The sequence below is a fragment of the Oncorhynchus nerka genome, linkage group LG12 (assembly GCF_034236695.1).
Source record: "Oncorhynchus nerka isolate Pitt River linkage group LG12, Oner_Uvic_2.0, whole genome shotgun sequence".
Classification (NCBI taxonomy): domain Eukaryota; kingdom Metazoa; phylum Chordata; class Actinopteri; order Salmoniformes; family Salmonidae; genus Oncorhynchus; species Oncorhynchus nerka.
Window position 1 is genome coordinate 79,418,823 of NC_088407.1, and position 19,756 is coordinate 79,438,578.

The following is a 19,756-nucleotide window of genomic DNA, read 5'->3' on the forward strand; positions in this document are numbered from 1 at the left end:
GAGATGTTCGAAGAGCAGGTGTCCACATACTCTTGGTCATATAGTGTATGTTGACACCACACTTCATGCATTTACATCAAACAGAATTTGTTCAGTGGTGCATTTTGACGTTTTATGAAATATATTACAAGGAAATGGACAATAAATTATTCTTATTTTTATTTTCTCAGATGGACCTGAACTCGATCCTGCCTTCTCCGTCCCTCCTGCCACCACATTCCAAACTGCAGCTGGTTGGTTCCCTTGGAGCTCAGTTCATCCCCCAGTCAACCCTCACCTCCCAGAACCGCCAGAACCGTGAGTGGCTCCAGACAGGCCCTTTCTCTAAAAAGATCTGTCCACTCCTCACCTCCATTGCACTGATCCTTGATCTGAAAGTACTGAACAGGTGGAAGCCAGCCGAAAGAGGAGCTTCCACAATATTGTTTTCAACTGTCAAGTGTTTCCATGTCAATGCAGATGAAGCGGAAGAGACACATTGTACTGCTACAGGTCTATTGAATTGTACTGCTACAGGTCTATTGAATTGTACTGCTTACAGGTCTATTGAATCTAAGCAGCTCTGTGAACTATTCTGTCGTCAATAATTTGTAACAATTGGGGTCAGTTTAACCAAATGAGCTTAAGACCCATTCTTGCAGAATGAGAGCTTTGGCCAGACATTCCAACAACAAGGGGAAGAATGAACAAAACTGAACATTTCCAGACTCACTAGACCTGTTAAGGACCTTACAGAGCCTTACAGAGCAGCATGTACACTGTACATAAAGACCAAGATGGGCCTCTCCTTGTCTTCACCTGTATCTGTAGGCGTAGGTGTTCATTTATGTATGCTTTGAGTTTTATCTTAGATTAAATATATTAGTATGGCATGACTTTTTTCACTTTTTCTTCTCTTGTTTGCAGCTAGTTTCACCCCAGTGGGCGAGCGTCTAGGAAGAGCTCCATCTCGCAGGCTACAGACCGTAAGGCATTATTATAATGTTATATTTGGCAGCCATTCATGCTTTTCTCTTCGATTCCTTTCATGTGTATTTTATTGGGTAACTTCATTGTAGTCTTGTGGACTGAATATGTATTCATCTATTTGAAAGAGACAGTAATGCATGAAGATTAATATGTAATTGAAGTCTATAAAACGCTCCCTTTCTTCCTTCAGAAGTTATCTGATCATCTGTCTACAGCCAATAGAGTAGAAGCAGATTCTTTGGTACCAGTTCATCAAACAGTAAATTGATGTTTTTATTACAAGAACATACTGTGCCCAAAAATGAAACATGACAAATTTAACATAATCAGTTATTTTACCACCATGGTCAATAATTCTTAAATCCTTTTAAATTGTTCTCTCTCTGTCAGGTTCTCTCTTTGTATGACTACAGTGCCCACCGGTCAGATGAGTTAACTGTACCGTGTGGTGACGCCATCCGTGTGCTCTACAAAGACATCAGGTGGTTTGGACATCATGGATACCTCCCAGCTACCTATGTCGTGGAAGAACGTAAGTAGAGTGTTATCTGTTCTACATTAAAAAAGTATGTGCACTCAGCAGACACTTTTTATCTCACAGGGGATTACAACGAGGAGCTGTCTCGTGCCCTAGAGGCCCAGTCTGCCCTGTCTGAACGGACTGACCAATCAGGATGAGGTTGACGCCTACCAAGGTAAGGAGACAGTGGGTTCTGTTTCAGCGATCGTTGTGTGATGTAGCTGGTCTCCTGGTTGTGATGTAGCAAGGTGATTATTTTTTACCCAGACATCCCCTCCCCCAATACAGTCCTCACTTCTGTGTGTTGTCTCGTTCCTCTCCATCAGGTAACAAAGCTTACATGAATTACTGGACTAATCATTTCCTTGTCCCCTCTCTTCTTATTTCCTGTCCCTGCACTCACAGGTGTCTGCTACCGTTGTCTCTGGAGAACTCAAGTTAATTTCTGAGCTGGACACAGACCCTGAGAAGCCTGCTGCCACCAAGTAAGTCCTCTTCCTCACAGCAACAGCCCTCTTCCTCACAGCCCTCTTCCTCACAGCCACAGCCCTCTTGCTCACAGCCACAGCCCTCTTCCTCACAGCCACAGCCCTCTTCCTCACAGCCACAGCCCTCTTCCTCACAGCCACAGCCCTCTCCCCCACAGACCTCTCCCTCACAGCCACAGTCCTCTTCCTCACAGTCCTCTTCCTCATAGCAACAGTCCTCTCCCCCACAGACCTCTCCCTCACAGACCTCTCCCTCACAGACCTCTCCCTCACAGCCACAGCCCTCTCCCCCACAGACCTCTCCCTCACAGCCACAGTCCTCTTCCTCATAGCAACAGTCCTCTTCCTCATAGCAACAGTCCTCTCCCCCACAGACCTCTCCCTCACAGACCTCTCCCTCACAGACCTCTCCCTCACAGCCACAGCCCTCTCCCCCACAGTCCTCTTCCTCATAGCAACAGTCCTCTTCCTCATAGCAACAGTCCTCTCCCCCACAGACCTCTCCCTCACAGACCTCTCCCTCACAGACCTCTCCCTCACAGCCACAGCCCTCTCCCCCACAGACCTCTCCCTCACAGCCACAGTCCTCTTCCTCATAGCAACAGTCCTCTTCCTCATAGCAACAGTCCTCTTCCTCATACAAACAGTCCTCATAGGTCACAGCAGTCCTACTGATATCCTGTTGTTTAAATGTATTGTGCACACATCTTCTAACCACATAGTGAGAAAATGGGAGGAAAATGTACTCACTAGATACGTTATAGCTTAGTATGTTACAGTAGATACATAATAGCTTATATGTTATTCTAGATAATTAAGATTAAACACATAGCGTAAATGGTTTTAGTAATTGTTCAATCACTTTCACCATTTTTGGCTGTTTTCTGTGTATCTAAAAGAGTGAAGAAGAAAACAAAGAAGTTAGTGAAGAAGTTCAAAGCTCCATCATCCCCACCACCAGCCACATCCTCTGACCCTGATGTCCCAGAATCATCATCTACCAAGAGGAAAGCCAAGGCTGCAGACAGCAAACCACTGACCCCCAGCCCCAGGAGAGGACAGTCCAATAGCGTCTTCGAGCCTGATACCTAGACCCATGGATCTATGGTTAAGAGTACACTAACAGTAAAAGAGTTTAACGCTAAATTCCTCTTTGAACAGAAGATAACAAGTATGTTTAAGGAAACTATCCTGTAAAGCTTAAACGTATTGCTTTTTTCACTAATATGTTTTAAATGATGTCTGTATACAGTGCCCTCAGAAAAGTATTCCGACCCTTGACTTTTTGCACATTTTGTTACTTTACAGCCTTATTCTAAAATGTATTAAATCGTTTATTTCCCCTCATGAATCTACACGCGATACCCCATAATGACAAAGCAAAAACAGTTTTTTTTAAATGTTTGCTAATTTATAAAAAATAATCAACTGAAATATCACATTTACATAAGTATTCAGACCCTTTACTCAATACTTTCTTGACGCACCTTTGGCAGTGATTACATCCTCCAGTCTTCTTGGGTGTGATGCTACAAGCTTGGCACACCTGTATTTGTTGAGTTTCTTTCATTCTTCTCTGCAGATCCTCTCAAACTCTGTCAGGTTGGATGGGGAACGTTGCTGCACAGCTATTTTCAGGTCTCTCCAGAGATGTTCGACCGGGTTCAAGTCCGAGCTCTGGCTTGGCCACTCAAGGACATTCAGAGACTTGTCCCGGAGTCACTCCTGCATTGTCTTGGCTGTGTGCTTAGGGTTGTTGTCCTGTTGGAAGGTGAACCAGGACAAGTCTCTCTATGGCAAGACATTTTCAAGTCTTGCCATAGATTTTCAAGCCAATTTAAGACAAAACTGTAACTAGGTCACTCAGGAACATTCAATGTCGTCTTGGTAAGCAACTCCAGTGTATATTTGGCATTGCGTTTTAGGTTAATGTCCTGCTGAAAGGTACATTTGGCACCCAGTGCCTGTTGAAAAGCAGACTAGACCTGTTTTAAAGTCACCATTGGCCTCATGGTGAAATCCCTGAGCAGTTTCCTTCCTCTTTGTAGTGACTGGGTGTATTGATTTAATTTGTTTACATTTTATTTAACTAGGCAAGTTTGTAAATAAGAATTTGTTCTTAATTAACTATGACAGCCTAGGAACAGTGAACCCACTGTTCCTAGGCTGTCATTGTAAATAAGAATTTGTTCAATGGCCTTGTCAGCTCAAGGATTCAAACGAGCAACGTTTCAGTTCTTGGCCCAATGCTCTAACCACTAGGCTACCTGCCCCCCACTTTGGATACACGATCAAAAGTGTAATTAATAACTTCACCATGATCAAAGGAATATATTTTTACCCCTCTACCAATAAGTGCCAAAACTTCCTAAAATAATGCTTGTTTTACCCCCATTGTTTGTAAACAATGCAATCGTAAACAAACATTGTATATGGATGATCAGTCCTTGCATCCATAGATCTGTATGAATTTGAGTGTTTACATTTATCCAGGCACATCCATCAGGTGGGGTGCCGCATTGTTTTTGTTTCAATAAAGGACTTTGTTACAGAGCTTAAGGATCCACCCCTTTTCAATTTTCACCTAAAATGACAAATCTAACTGCCTTTAATGACAAATCTAACTGCCTTTAACTTAGGCCCTGAAGCAAGGATGTGCATATTCTTGGTACCATTTGAAAGGAATGTAGGAGAATATAACACAATATATCTGGAAAAAAAATAATACAAAGAAAAAACCAACCATTCTTTTCTATTTTTTTTTTACCATCTTTGAAATGCAAGAGAAAGGCCATCATGTATTATTCCAGCCCAGCTACCATTTAGAATGTGGCCACTAGATGGCAGCAGTCTATGTGCAACGTTTTAGACTGATCCAATGAACCATTGCATTTCTGTTCAAACTTTTGTATGAAGACTGCCCAAATGTGCCTAATTTGTTTATTAATAAATGTTCATGTTCAAAACTGTGCACTCTCCTCAAACAATAGCATGGTATTCTTCCACTGTAATAACTACTGTAAATTGGACAGTGCAGTTAGATTAACAATAATTCAAGATTTCTGCCAATATAAGATATGTCTATGTCCTGGAAAATGTTCTTGTTACTTACAACCTCATGCTAATCGCATTAGCCTCTATTCAACCGTCCCGTGGATGGGAAACCGATCCCGAAGAAGATTTATAATAGCTTAAAGCCTAAACAGTTCAAATACTAGAGCCAAATTGAACATGCCACATTAGCTTCAGAAAACCACCAGAAACTGCTGCATTGGTGCCTCTATTGTAGCTTGTGTTTACCACAGAGAGTTTGATTCTATCTGTTCTCCTCTACCTTTCCTGCCTGGCAAAGTACCAGCATTTTGTTTTGAATCTGAATTTAAAGCACTGAATTTGAAAACAGAATCTGAATGCACCTGAGAAGTTAAATATATGAAACTTTGGTAAAATTGAAATTATGAGGGGCCTCCCGTGCTAGAGGCATCACTACACACCCGGGTTCGATCCCAGGCTGTCGCAGCCGGCCGCTACCGGAAGACCCATGAAGCGGCGCACAATTTGGCCCGGCCCCGTCTGGGTTAAGGGAGGGTTTGGCTGGGTTTTTTTTCCAGGCTCATTGAGCTCTAGCGACTCCTAGTTGGATGGTGTTTCATTGGTGCAGCTGGGTTCTGGGTTAAGCAAGCCGGTGTTAAGAAGTGCGGATATCCTTGTCCCATTGCACTCTAGTGACTTATTGTGGCTGACCGGGCGCATGCCCGCTGACTTCAGTCGCCAGTTGTACGGCGTTTCCTCCGACACTGTACAACTGCAGCTGTCTTCGAGACAGTGTATCGAGAATCAGTGCGGCTTGGAAGGGTCATGTTTCGGAGGACGCATGGCTCTCAACCTTCGCCTCTCCTGAGTCCGTTCAGGGGGTTGCAGCGATGGGACAAGACTAACTACCAATTGGATATCACGAAAAAGGGGTAAAAAGTACAACAAAACAACATCAAATTATGGTTTGTAAACTTAATACACAGACAATGAATGCAATTGAAACTGAATATATAAATGTCATTTTAAAACTGAATGCAATATTCATTCAAATTCAAATAATTAAATATAAGTTCAATTTGGCAGATTCCAACCTGAATTAAGGGAACATTATTCCCTTCTTATGCATCTCTCCCTATGCATATTCTGACCTTGAATTTAATCATGAGAATAGCATGTTATTCACCCTCTATTTGTTCAGGTGGAGATCTAAGAAATGAAGGAGTGGCGGAGGTGTGTCTACAGATAAACCCTATCCTGACCTTCACTTAATCCCCTCATAATTCCACCACCTTTATGCACAAGAAAACCAAGTGGTCAAGTGAACCTGGAAAGTGGAAAAATTATCTTAACAGCATTCTCCATGTGCCGTCTGGGCCGGCAGCCTTGCGAGGGTTAACACGCTTAAATGTCGTACTCACGTTGGCTCCTCCGTGGCCGACCTGAGTAAGATATGTAAGAGTGTTAACCCTTGCAAGGCCGCCGGCCCAGATGGTATCCATAGCCGTGTCCTCAGAGCATGTGCAGACCAGCTGGCTGGAGTGATTACTGACATATTCAATCTAATAATTATAATTTAACTAGGCAAGTCATCGAAGAACAAATTCTTATTTACAAAGACGTCCTACACCGGCCAAACCCGGATGACGCTGGGCCAATTGTACACCGCCCTGTGGGACGCCCAATCACAGCTGGTTGTGATACAGCCTGGATTCGAACCAGGGTGTCTGTAGGGACGCCTCTAGCACTGCGCTGCAATGCCTTAGACTGTTGTGCCACTCAGGTGCCTACACTAGGACACCTACAGCACCCGATGTCACAGGAAGGCCAAAAAGATCATTAAGGACAACAACCACCTTCGCCACTGCCTGTTCACCCTGCTATAATCCAGAAATGCAGGTGAATCAAAGCTGGGACAAAGAGACTATCAGACTGTTAAATAGCCATCACTAGGCGGCTTCCATCCGGTTACACTGCACCTTAGACACTGCTGGCACCATCCCTACGGTGAAGCATGGTGGTGGCAACATCATGCTGTGGGGATGTTTTTCAGCAGCAGGGGCTGTTAGGCTAGTCAGGATTGAGGGAAAGATTAATGGAGCAAAGAGATCCTTGATGAAAACCTGCTCCAGGCCCCTCAGGACCTCAGACTGGGGTGAAGGTTGACCTTCCAACAGGACAATGACCCTAAGCACACAGCCAAAGCAATGCAGGAGTGGCTTCGGGACAAGTCTCTGTATGTCCTTGAGTGGCCCAGCCAGAGCCCGAACATGAACCAGATCAAACAACTCGGGAGAGACCTGAAAACAGCTGTGCAGCGATACTCCCCATCCAGCCCGACAGAGCTTGACAGGATCTGCAGAGAAGAATGGGAGAAATTCCTCAAATACAGGTGTTGTTCCAAGCTTGTAGCATCATACCCAAGAAGACTCTAGGGTGTAATCGTTGCCAAATGTTCTTCAACAAAGTGCTGAGTAAAGCTTCTGAATACTTATGTAAATGTTATTTCAGTTTTGTATTTTTAATACATTTGCAAAAATGTAGAAAATTCTGTTTCATTATGGGGTATTGATGAGGAGAAAAACAACAATTGAATCAATTTTAGAGTAAAGCTGTAACATAAAATGTGGAAGGGGTCTGAATGCACTGTAGATGGCATTATTTCATTGATCCATGTACTCTATAGTCTGTCCACAATTATAATTCAAAAAGTACACCATATTTAAATGGAAGGCTTAAGATAAATGTACTGAAAACCCTTTTGAATGTAAATTCCACCAAAAATCTGTTGGCCAGCAAGTGGGAAGTTTTTCAGCAGTTGATTTACATTTATTCAGCACACTCAAGGGAACCACTCCTGCAAAGCCTTTTACCATCTTCATGAAGTAAGCCTGAATATCAACAACTGAGAAGTGGATTTGAAGGGCGTAATATCGGAAATCGGGACCTTTATGAATGATTACATTTGTGCATTACAAATCAAATAAAAAATATTGAACTCAAAATTATAGAATACAAAATTATAGAATACAAAATTATAGAATACAAAATTATCAAATACAATTTGTTGGCACTGAAATCACTCCATACATGGAGTTCTGACCCCACTGTTCAGACATCATCCATGTCGTAGAGATTGGAGAATGAGAGGCATTTACATAGTACTGCATTTCAATAATCGGTACATATTTACATAACAGATACTGTGTGTAAATACACCCTTTCAGTTGTCAAGTAAAAAAAATTTTGTGAAACATTCTCTTCCGAAAGAAATGGTATTTGGAAATAGTTGGCATGTAACTACAACTGAGAAGTAACTCAGACTGTAAAAGGACTAGGCTTACATTAGTTACATATATTCAAATATTAGTGTCCTTGAATGAACTGCATTTTATATCATTTAATAAATGGACATAAAATACTTGCTTGATTGGTCCATTTGAAAATATATTTTTTAATTTTTTATTGCCTTCACTGATATGGTCATTGGTCAATCTACATAGCCATAAAGGAGGTTAACTATTCAGACATAACCCATGTCAGGTGCTGTGAAGATTAGAGAATGAGGGGCATTTACATAGTACTGGATTTCAATGGGTGCATATTTAACATGGCCAACTGATATGTATAAATGCCATTTGATTATCGTCAAGTAAACATTCTTTTGTGAAACATTCCTGTTCCGAAGTACATGGTGTTTTAAAATTGCTTTTAACAAACTAATTCAAATAGTTCCAAAGCTTTACCACGGCTTGTTGAGGTCCTTGACAGTTCAAGTAATTATATACACAGGTCTTATATGGTATTGGCATAATGCAAACTGAACTGCTTCTGTTATGATTGCTAATGTTATGACAACAAATGATAACTTGTGTGGCATCATCCTCTTAGTTGTATATTTTAATACATTCCACGTTTAGCACCGATGTACATATACAGGTGTAGGATCTTAATCTGACCAGTTTCTCATAGCAGAAAATAGAAATTGTTCCTGGTAGATGATCGTTGTTCAGGTCAGAAGATGGGTAGCTTCATCGGAAGGTCTTTTCGTCTGGATTTGAGGAGACCTTCAGATCCCAACAAATAAAAGCAAATTCAGGCACAAATACCAATTTCTCAAAACCTGTTACTCTTTTCAAATGGCTCTCTCAACATAAAATGTTTTACTTGTTTATGTAAAAAAACTAAATCTATTATGGAATCATTACCTTTCTTGTCGTGTTCTTTGACAGAGAAAATATACACCAAGAAAAAAAGCCTGAGAAGAAGAGGAAACACATTAAAAAAATAAAATTCATTATTTTTTATCCATGTGACCGCAATCTTACTGACTAGCAGGAATAATGTGTTGATGTCCACGTGAGCAATTTAGCAAAGACATTTGAGTTCCCCATTTCTAGGGGTCAGGAGACCGCAGTCAGGAGTGTCAAGGCAGGACTGACAGTATTGAAGTGTGCCTAATGGGATTCATAAATGTCCAATCTGCCCTTCTGAACTGCCTCACCTATTCATCTGAAGCTGTGGGAGACCATGGTCCAAGAACTGCCAGAACCAAATGTCTGCTTTATTTGTTTTTTAAAGTGTTTGAGATTATAGTTGTAATGAAAAGCACTATATAAAATACATTTATTATTATAATACATACAGCTAGAAAGGCCAGGCCTCCTTGAACAGAAGCAGCCCACTCAAAGCTCAGCTGTTGTGTGATGAAGCCACCGAGCGTTGGACCACAAAACATCCTGAACAAATAAAACACACCTTTGTTAAGAATTCATATCTCCGAACTCCAACTCTCAACTTGTGCCTCAGAGACTTAATATAACAAAGACTGTAAGTACACACCCAAAGGACCACACTGCTCCAAACAATCCAGACACCAGTCCCAGAGTGCTCAGCCCCTCCTCAAATCCATTTTCACTGCCATTGGAAAATTAGCAATATTATTTTGGATTCTGTACCTCGTGCATGATGATGATATGTTTTTCTAAGTGAAAATGGACATTGTAAATAGAGTATATTTGTATATGTGCGCAAGTGCCATGGTGTATGTAAATGGTCAACTCACTATGCACAGTCGAGTATTTCAGGGAAGGTAGGGATGGCAGTCATGCTAAGAGAGAATCCTATGATACCCAGCATGAAAACCACCAGCCACAGCTGACTAGAGACAAAAAAAAGTATCATTCTTGTATCATATTGGCTTCTTGTTAGTAGTAATAGTAGTAAACAAGTAGTACATTTCACACTGATAATAACAGATGCTGACCTCTTTATCTGCAGAATGGGGACAGGACCTAAGAACCAGAAGCCAGTTGCTGTAAACAAGCCTCCTAGCACCATGAACCACGGCCTCGTGGACTGCAAACACAACCAGAAGGTAAAATCACAGTATTGTATATGTATAATAGAGAAGTTGTGACTACAATACACCACTGGTATTGGTTGGTGTTGAATATAGTATATTATACAACGGGTGGGTCTAATCCTGAATGGTGATTGGTTAAAACCACATTCCAGCCAGTGTCTATTCCAGAAGTTACCACCGGCTAAATCTATTATGTTAAAATGCCTATTTACTCTGTTCCATCTGACTGTGCAATCCACCGTCTCATCAGCCCAGCCAGGCAATTTATAAACTTGATCTCAACTATAAAACGCATCTAGACATGATCTCACATTTCTTTTAGACTAACTTTTAGTTTAACAGGAGATTTGTATAAACCTTGCGGTCTAGCTCTCCAACATTGTTTCAATATTCAAATTTGATCTCCAGCTGTACCATAGTAATGAATGTGTCGGGACGAGACAGACAGGCAGGGTTTCTCAGCCAGTCTAAATGAATCAGCTGGCCTAATATTTTTGGATATAAATAAAGAAATGTCAATTGAAAAAAAGGTCAAACCAAACGAAGTGCAGCTAGTTTGCAGTCTTTCTAGCTTCAGTTTGAAGTGATTGTGTTAGCTGTGTTGTTGGCTAGCTCCTCTGAACAACAGTGTCCTGACGAGAGAGCACATTTTCTATGCCAGGCAAAATCGCACATCATTAGGTCATTATTATGGATGTATCCAAATAAATGTCACTAGAAAACCGCTTAAATGCAAATGCAGCTACTTTGCTGTTATTCTGACTGCAGTGTTTGACGTGACTAAGTTAGCCGTAGTTGGCAAGCTAGCAAGCAAGGGATAAGAACGTTGCCAGCCAGTATGGCAATGGAACATTTAGAATGAACGTTCTGTCCATAGATACAGAACAAAAAGACTGAACGACTGGGTCGGGTCTCTGGCAACCGAACCGATAGAACGAACAACCAGCAGGCTTGGGTAGCAACCCTAGATTTGTGTCAGGACTATATCTTGTGGAAGGATGAAATAGTATGAATAAATTCATCAAAATAACATTTAATGAAAATATGTCAATCATTATTTGAATATGCTGGTAACCAGTTGAATAAAAGTGATAATGCCAAGTCGGTGTTGAGGATTTGTTGGCACGGTTTCCCGGTACTGGACTTCTAGGGCCAAACAACACCTGTGCCAATATATCCTCCAAACACCGGCTTCTAGGGCCAAACAACACCTGTGCCAATATAACCTCCAAACACCGGCTTCTAGGGCCAAACAACACCTGTGCCAATATATCCTCCAAACACCGGCTTCTCGGGCATGATCACTTAAGTGTAGTCTAGTATTGGGGTTTATAGTCAAGTAGTGTATATTGTTGTGTAGTATTGTATTATTGTAGAGCGTTTCATATTATAGTATTGTATAGTGCATAGTCTGTTGTATAGTGTGTTGTGTAGTGGTGTATAGTATAGCACAGTCTTGCTGTACTGTAGTGTTTTATAGTGTTTATAGTGTGCTAACCAATTAGCCAGAGGAGTTCATCTTACTGAAACTAACCAATTAGCCAGAGGGGCCTCCCGGGTGGCGCAGTGGTCTAAGGCTGTGCCACCAGAGATTCTGGGTTCGAGCCCAGGCTCTGTCGCAGCCGGCTGCGATTCCTATAGTATAATGTTGAAAAGTGTAAATCAAATCAAATTTTATTTGTCACATGTGCTGAAAACAGGAATGCTTACTTACAAGCCCTTAACCAACAATGTAGTGTATTTTTAGTATATTATAGTGTTGTATGGTGTAGTGTTGGGTTAACTGTACTTACAGGAAACCTGTCACTGACGATACCAAGCAGAGGTGAGGCTAGACAGTAAGGCAACGACAGACCAAGCAAGAGAAGACCCACATAGCCTGGAGACAGTTTAAACTGCATGGAGAATCAAAAACATTAAGTTACCGAGGTCCATCCTACTGGACGTAATCGTATTTTCAAACGTGACAAATACATTCTCAAATATGAGGTTTTCAAGTATACCAGGGTTGGGGTAAATTCTACTTCAGTTCAGTCAATTTAGGAAGTAAACAAATGGAATTCACCTCAACCCTTGCGTATTGCTTTGCTTTACCGTATCAATGGCATATATGGACAAGGCCGCATCTAGAAAGCCGAGTCCAGAACTCAGGGTGAATATGGCAAAGCATATGAGGACTATCTTCAGACACGTGAACAGCCTGAAGAAGGAGTCCTTGCTAGGATCAGCATCTGAACAGAGAAACAAGCAGAATAATATAATAACAAGAAATATCATCACAGGAATCATTTCATAATAACAAAGAGAAAACATTTGGTCTCAACACGTATCTTTTACACTCAGATATCTTAAACATTTAGGTAAAACTTTACACAAGACTTTTCTTCACAATACTTTTTTTTTTAAAGTGGGGGACATAGGTATATAGAAATACATTATAGACAGCTAACTATTAGTTAAAAGTTCATAAACCATAAATAAACCGTTACCAAAGCTTGGTAAGATGTACATGTTGAAGGGGACCATGAGAAATAGGAAGCATCCCAGAGCCATGAAAGGAACTTCGTATCCAAACGACTGATACAGCCATCCACCTATTGGTGGTCCCAGTATAAGACCCAGCCCTGTAAAGATCTCCAGACTACCCTAAGAAGACAAACACAACACAATATTCAACTAAGTAAATGTGCACATTCAGTTTTACCTCGTACCCACAGGCTTATATTTACAAAGTAGAAGGATCTGCCTTAATTTTGTTTGTTTGGGTTACAGTTCCAAATGGAATAGAATCATCATCATATTATTATGACCAAATAGAGGAACTAATTACAATGCTAAGGATGCTTTCAGACAGACGAATGGTGCCAAACTCTTGGGATACAAAACATTTTAACCTCAACCATAATGCCTTCTTGTTTGAACATGATGTTTAATTCCACCATATAACATACAGTCTCTTAAACAAGGGTTGGCAGACTGAACTCACCAGAACAGTTGCTATACTGTTTGGGAAAACTTTTGTTGAAACTGCGAAAGAAGAGGTCATTGCAGCACTGAAGCCAACAGCGTCAACAGACCTTATGATAAAGCACAGGATAATAAAAGTAGGTCCGTCAGGAACTTTGTCCAGTAAGCTGTAAAACAAGAACAGGAAAATAATTAGATGAAAATATGTATTTGTCCATGTTGAGTAAAAATTGTAGGAGGGCACTTCATTTTATTATTATTATTTTTTTTTAAATGTAAGTGTTCTCATGAGCACTTCCACAACTGGAATCTGTTGATGGATAACTAACTTATTTGTTGAAGTAGTCATCTGCCATTAAATCACAATGGACAGTATGAGATGCTTGCAGAACACTATCAAATCTCACTCACCCAAAGAGAATGGTGCACACTGATGACACAAATAAGCCTGAAATTAGCATGAACTTTGCCCCGATCTGAACAATCTGAAAGGAGAGATAAGCACGTGTTGTGTGGGTGAAAAGTCATATTGCAAGCAGAGTAGTCTGATTGACTAAATGTAGTATGCATCACAAATGCCACCCTGTTCCCTATGAAGTGCATTCCTTTTGACCAGAGCCCCATGGTACCTAATCAGAAGTACACAGGGAACAGGGTGAAAGTATTCACACCCCTTGACTTATTCCACATTTTGTGTTACAGCCAGAATTAAAAAATGGATTAAAATTGAGAATGTGTCTCACTGGCCTAAACACAATACCCCATAACGTCAAAGTGGAAATTGACAAACTATTTTAAAATGAAAAGCTGAAATGTCTTGAGTAAATAAGTATTCAACCCCATTTGTTATGGCAAACCTAAATAAGTTCAGCAGAAAGAAATGTGTGCAATAAGTGTTTAACATGAAGTCCCTCAGTCGAGCAGGGAATACAAACACAGATTCAACCACAAAGACCAGGGAGGTTTTCTAATGCCTAGCACAGATGGGCACCTATTGGTATTTGAGCATGGTGAAGTTGTTTGTTTGTATATTACCCCCTTTTTCATGAAATCCAATTGCTATTTTGTCTCATCGCTGCAACTCGCCAACAGGCTCAGTAGAGGTGAAGGTTGAGTCATGCATCCCCCGAAACATGACCCGCCAAACAGCGTTTCTTAACACCCGCCTGTTTAACCTGGAACCCAGCCTTACCAATGTGAGCTTGATGAGCCAAGTAAAACCCCCCGGCTAAACCCTCCCCTAACCCAGATGAAGCTGGGCCAATTGTGCACCGCCCTATGGGACTCCCGGTCACAGCTTGGGATCAAACCCAGGCCTGTAGTGACACCTCAAGCACTGATGCAGTGCCTTAGACCGCTGCACCACTCAGGAGGCCATGATGAAATTAATAATTACACTTTGGATGGTGTATCAATACACCCAGTTACTACGAACATACAGGCGTCCTTCCTCACTCAGTTGCCGGAGAAGAAGGAAACCGCTCAGGGGTTTCACCATAAGGCCAATGGTGACTTTAAAACAGTTACAGAGTTGAATGACTATTATAAAAGAAAAGGATGGGTCGACATTGTAGTTACTCCACAATAGTAACCTAAATGACAGAGTGAAAAGAATGAAGCCTGTACAAAAACAAAAATATTCCAAAACATGCAACCTGATAGCAATAAGGCTCTAAAGTAAAACTGCAAAAATCCTTATGTTTGGGGCAAATCTTTTTTTAAAATATTAATATTTTTTAAATTATGATTTATCAGGGGTGCTGGGAGGAAAATTCTTTTTTCAGCTGGACAATAACCTAAAACCCAAAACCATATATACACTGGAGTTACTTACCAAGATCACATTGAATGTTCCTGTGTGGCCTAGTTACAGTTTTGACTTAAATCAACTTGAAAATATATGGTAAGACTTGAAAATGGCTGTTTAACAATTATCAACAACAAACTTGACAGAGCTTGAAGAATTAATAAAATGAACAATTTGCAAATATTGTACAATCCAGGTGCACAAAGCTCTTATTAGAGATATACTCAGAAGGCCTCACAGCTGTAATCACTGCTAAAGGTGACTCTAACATGTATTGACACAGGGGTGTGAATACTTATTTAAATGAGATATATGCTAACATTTCTAAAAACAAATGTTCACATTGTCATTATGGGTATTGTGTGTAGATGGGTGAGAGTAAAACATATTTAATCTATATTGAATTCAGGCTGTAACAACGTGGAAGAAGTCAGGAGGTATGAATACTTTCTGAAGGCCCTGTAGCCTAGTTATTCCAAATACTTACATATTTACCCAGTACTAAGGAGCCCATCAGATTACACAGAGCATAGCAGCCAAATATAAGGCCAATGACAGTCTGACTGGCTCCTTTTTTCATAGCCTGTATAGAGACAATATACATACAGTAAAGCTCCTGTATCTATCAATAAATTACAATATCAAACATACAGATACTGCAAAACACCAAAAAAGCTTTGGTGAAAAAGCTTCAGTTATGATTGTGTACAAGATGTTGTTTTCCTTTTGGAGAGAGAAGGCATGTGCTTCACAAAATACTTTGGAAAACAGTCACAACAGTGGACTTTATAACAGTCTCGACTTAGTGTTTGTTTAGGTCAGCAACGTTCACGCATCTACAGGTTGAGTTTCCCAAAAGCATAAAGATCATCTTTAGCAATTAGATCAACCATCATCCTAAAAGTGCAAATCCACCAATTGTCAACCTCATATTCATTATCTCCAGTCTACATATTTGAAAACAGCACATTTCTATGATCTGTGGTCAAAAAGATAAAGGTCCTAAAAAAAAAACTTCTGTGACATCACAAGGTAGGATACATGTTTGTTTTTTTAAACAGTACAAAAATAAAAGATTTTCAAAATCTGCAACGAGCTTCTAGCCAGACGGTGGGTATTAAGATACTCTTTGAAGAGGTAGGATTTCAGATGTTTTTGGAAAAGATGAGCAGGGACTCTTGCTGGCCTAGCATCAGGGGGAAGCTCATTCCACCATTGGGGTGACAGGACAGAAAAGAGCTTTGACTGGGCTGAGTGGGAGTTGACCTCCCATAGGGTTGGGAGTACCAAGAGACCAGAGGTGACAGAACAGAGAGCTCAGGTTGGAGTGTAGGCTTTGAGCATAGCCTGAAGGTAGTTCCTCTTGTTACTCCATAGGCAAACACCATAGTCTTGTAGTGGCTACGAACTTCGACTGGAAGCCAGTGGAGTGTGCGGAGGAGTGGGGTGACTTAATAAGGTTGAACACCAGGCGGGCTGCAGCGTTCTGGATAAATTGCAGGGGTTTGATGGCACAAGCAGGGAGCCCAGCCAACCGAGAGCTACAGTAGTCCAGACAGGAGAAGTACCTGGATTAGGACCTGTGCCACTTTCTGTTATACTCTGATGTTGTAGAGCAGGGCTTTCCAAACCTGTTCCTGGAGAGCTACCATAGGTTCACTCCAACCCTAATCTAGCACACCTGATTCTAATAATTTGTCAAATCAGGTTAGTTACAACTGGGGTTGGAGCAAAAACCTACAGGAGGGTTAGCTCTCTAGGAACAGGGTTGGAGAGCCCTGTCGTAGAGCATGAACCTGCAGGAGCGAGTTTATGCTTTGATGTTTGCATGAGTTGATGTGTGACTGAGTTTCTGTTGTATGCTTTGGGGGTTCTCGTGTCCAACACATTATACAAATACAACTTGTCAGTCATGACATCTAGTCTGAACTGGTATCTTACATCCAACCAATACAATTAAGTGTACTTTACTATGGTACTGCTAAACATTAATTTAGTAATTTTTCAATTCTAGAATCTGAATAAATAAATCATGATTCTACATCATTTCGCTTTAACTCTCAGTTTAGTATATTGTTACGCTCCCCAGCAAGAAAACCATAACTGTCACTCAAACAGAAGGGGGAACTAACAAAGAGTTGCTGACAACCAAAACAAAACCATTAGGGGTTTTAGGAGGGATTGTGAAAGACACTCATGGGGGTGTCCACTGCAAGTTGACTAGCAACAACAAAAAGACACCCACTATTAACGCCTACTAAATTTGCTCAAGAAGAGGCAAACCAAAGAAAAACCCCACACCAAATGTGAAGATAGGAAGCAAACCAAAAAAGTGGCACAAAATGAAATCAAATAGGGAGCGCCAACTAAAGGTATTGACCCTCCACATCTCTCAAGACAACTGATGATCGTGGACTTCAGGAAACAGCAGAGGGAGCACCCCCCTATCCGCATCAACAGGACAGTAGTGGAGAAGGTGAAAAGTTGTAAGTTTCCTCTGCGTAAATGTCACTGACAAACTGAAATGGTCCACCCACACAGACAGTGTGAAGGCGGCGCAATAGTGCCTCTCCAACCTCAGGAGGCTGAAGAAATGTGGCTTGTCACCTAAAACCCTCACAAACTTTTACAGATGCACAATTGAGAGCATCCTGTTGGGCTGTATCACCGCCTGGTACGGCAACTGTACCACCCACAACCCCAGTGCTCTCCAGACGGTCGTGCAGTCTGCCCAATGCATCACAGGGGGCAAACTACCTGCGCTCCAAGACACCTACAGCACCCGATGTCACAGGAAGGCCAAAAAGGTGGAACTGAGAGACTGAAAACAGCTTCTATCTCAAGGCCATCAGACTTAAACAGCCATCACTAGTACAGAGAGCCTACTACCTACATATAGACTTGAAATCATTGGCTACTTAATTTTAAAAATATATATTTAACCTTTATTTAACTAGGCAAGTCAGTTAAGAAAAAAATATTATTTAAATGACAGCCTAGGAACACTGGGTTAACTGCCTTCTTCAGGTGCAGGACAACAGATTTTTACCTTGTCAGCTTTACGGTTACTGGGCCAACGTTCTAACCACTAGGCTACCTGCCTCCATTAATAAATGTAACACTAGTCAATTTATTAATGCCACTTTAATAATTTTGTTCATATCTTAGATTACTGATCTCATATGTGTATACTGTATTCTACACTATCTTTTGCATCTTGCCTATGCTGCTATGACATGGCTCATCCAATGAACAATTCCATTTGTTGTGGAATTGTTATATATTGCTGCACTGTCGGGACTAGAAGCACAAGCATTTCACTACACTCGCTATAACATCTGCTAACCATGTGTTTGTGACCAATAAGATTTGATTTGACAACTGGTGCACTGGGCCAGCCACTGGTAAAAAGCACCGAGGCCAGCACAGGTGAAACAACTCCCACTAACGAGATGTCAACCAGCACAGGTGAAACAACTCCCACTAACGAGATGTCAACCAGCACAGGTGTAACACACACTGACTAACGAGGTGACACCAATCGGTCATCCTCTTTCCATCTCGCATAGTAGGTGGCTGAGGCACAATAAATTGTGATCGCCGATATACCATGTAAGAAGACACCAATCGGTGCGCCCTACGTGCTAACGAGCTATACACGCAAAAGTCCAAACTCAAAACTTAAATCGGGAAAAAACAAAACCTGTAACAATATTTCATAAGCAATGAGGAAGTAAAATTGTTGGTAGGCTATTGCACAATACCTCTTTGGGGAAGAATGGTCCCAGTATAGAGTAACAAATCATTGAGCTGAAGTTGACAGATGCGATTGACGTCAACGTGAGGATCTGATATCTTGTCATCCTTTGATTAGGACTACTTGTTGATTCTTCTAATGTGCTGCCATCTACAGAAATAATACAACTCAAACAGTAAATACAATTTGGGCATTAAAAAACAAGGAATCGTTTAATTAGAACATGACATACTTGCTGTCAGAGTAAGACTGTAACAACAAGTGCATTCCATAACTGTAGCTAACTTCTAATATCTGTAGTGGTAGGACTTTCATTCGTTGAACTCGCCTACAAACTCTGAAGAGATTTTAAAATAGACACTTGAGATGAACTGAGAAACAATGTTTTAATAGATTACATAAAAAAACGGCAATTTCATTTAATTTCACCAACCTGTTTGTTGAACTTCATCAGAATCCATATTGTCATTCATAGATTATCCTACTAATCTGGATTGCTATTCAAATCTGAAATGCCTGGTAGATGAATAATGTTAGATACTGCTTCATAAAGTTGGGAAACCAAATGTGTCACAATCTGGCCGGTTAAATTCATAAATTACTCTTCGGCGCCAGCGGACAACTCAGAAATATCGTGCCCTTGAATAAGGACTGGAGAAAGAGCACTGGATTCGCCAAAATGCGAGTCTGGAGGAGGCCTGGTGTGTATTTATTACAACTATTCTGTTGATAAACGTTTCTTAAAAGGAACGTAACGTGTAGAGACCTAGCTGAATTTGTCCAATAGAAACTGTCGTTTTAGTTGAAAAACGAAACGTTTTGTAACTGTTTGGACTAATGTTTACACCCC

The 19,756-nt window shown here is 41.0% G+C and overlaps 1 protein-coding gene across 3 annotated transcripts; it reads right to left on the reverse strand.

The window, feature by feature from the left end:
• Positions 1 to 7,510: 7,510 nt before the first annotated feature.
• On the reverse strand, positions 7,511 to 19,621 carry LOC115120542 (MFS-type transporter SLC18B1-like). 3 transcript variants are annotated; one of them, XM_029649499.2, is made up of 14 exons: positions 19,340 to 19,619; positions 18,914 to 19,056; positions 15,637 to 15,732; positions 13,754 to 13,827; positions 13,362 to 13,509; positions 12,865 to 13,021; positions 12,470 to 12,606; positions 12,169 to 12,270; positions 10,277 to 10,368; positions 10,076 to 10,171; positions 9,853 to 9,927; positions 9,656 to 9,749; positions 9,219 to 9,268; positions 7,511 to 9,077 (listed from the first exon to the last, which is right to left on the reverse strand). In XM_029649499.2, the coding sequence occupies exons 1-14, from the start codon at positions 19,377 to 19,379 to the stop codon at positions 9,020 to 9,022; spliced, it is 1,362 nt and encodes a 453-aa protein (XP_029505359.1). In that variant the 5' UTR covers positions 19,380 to 19,619; the 3' UTR covers positions 7,511 to 9,019. The 3 variants fall into 3 exon arrangements, with proteins under 3 accessions (XP_029505359.1, XP_029505360.1, XP_064881903.1); XM_029649500.2 differs by lacking the exon at positions 15,637 to 15,732 and having other exon boundaries at positions 19,340 to 19,621; XM_065025831.1 differs by lacking the exon at positions 18,914 to 19,056.
• Positions 19,622 to 19,756: the final 135 nt, after the last annotated feature.

Bases quoted from the DNA above. Each gene is read 5' to 3' on its own strand.
- LOC115120542 (XM_029649499.2), bottom strand. From the start codon at position 19,379: ATGAATGACAATATGGATTCTGATGAAGTTCAACAAACAG. The intron at 19,057-19,339 runs GTTGGTGAAATT...TTATTTCTGTAG, and splicing joins TGATGAAGTTCAACAAACAG to ATGGCAGCACATTAGAAGAA. The intron at 13,510-13,753 runs GTGAGTGAGATT...CTTGTTTTACAG, and splicing joins GTGTGCACCATTCTCTTTGG to CTTACTGGACAAAGTTCCTG.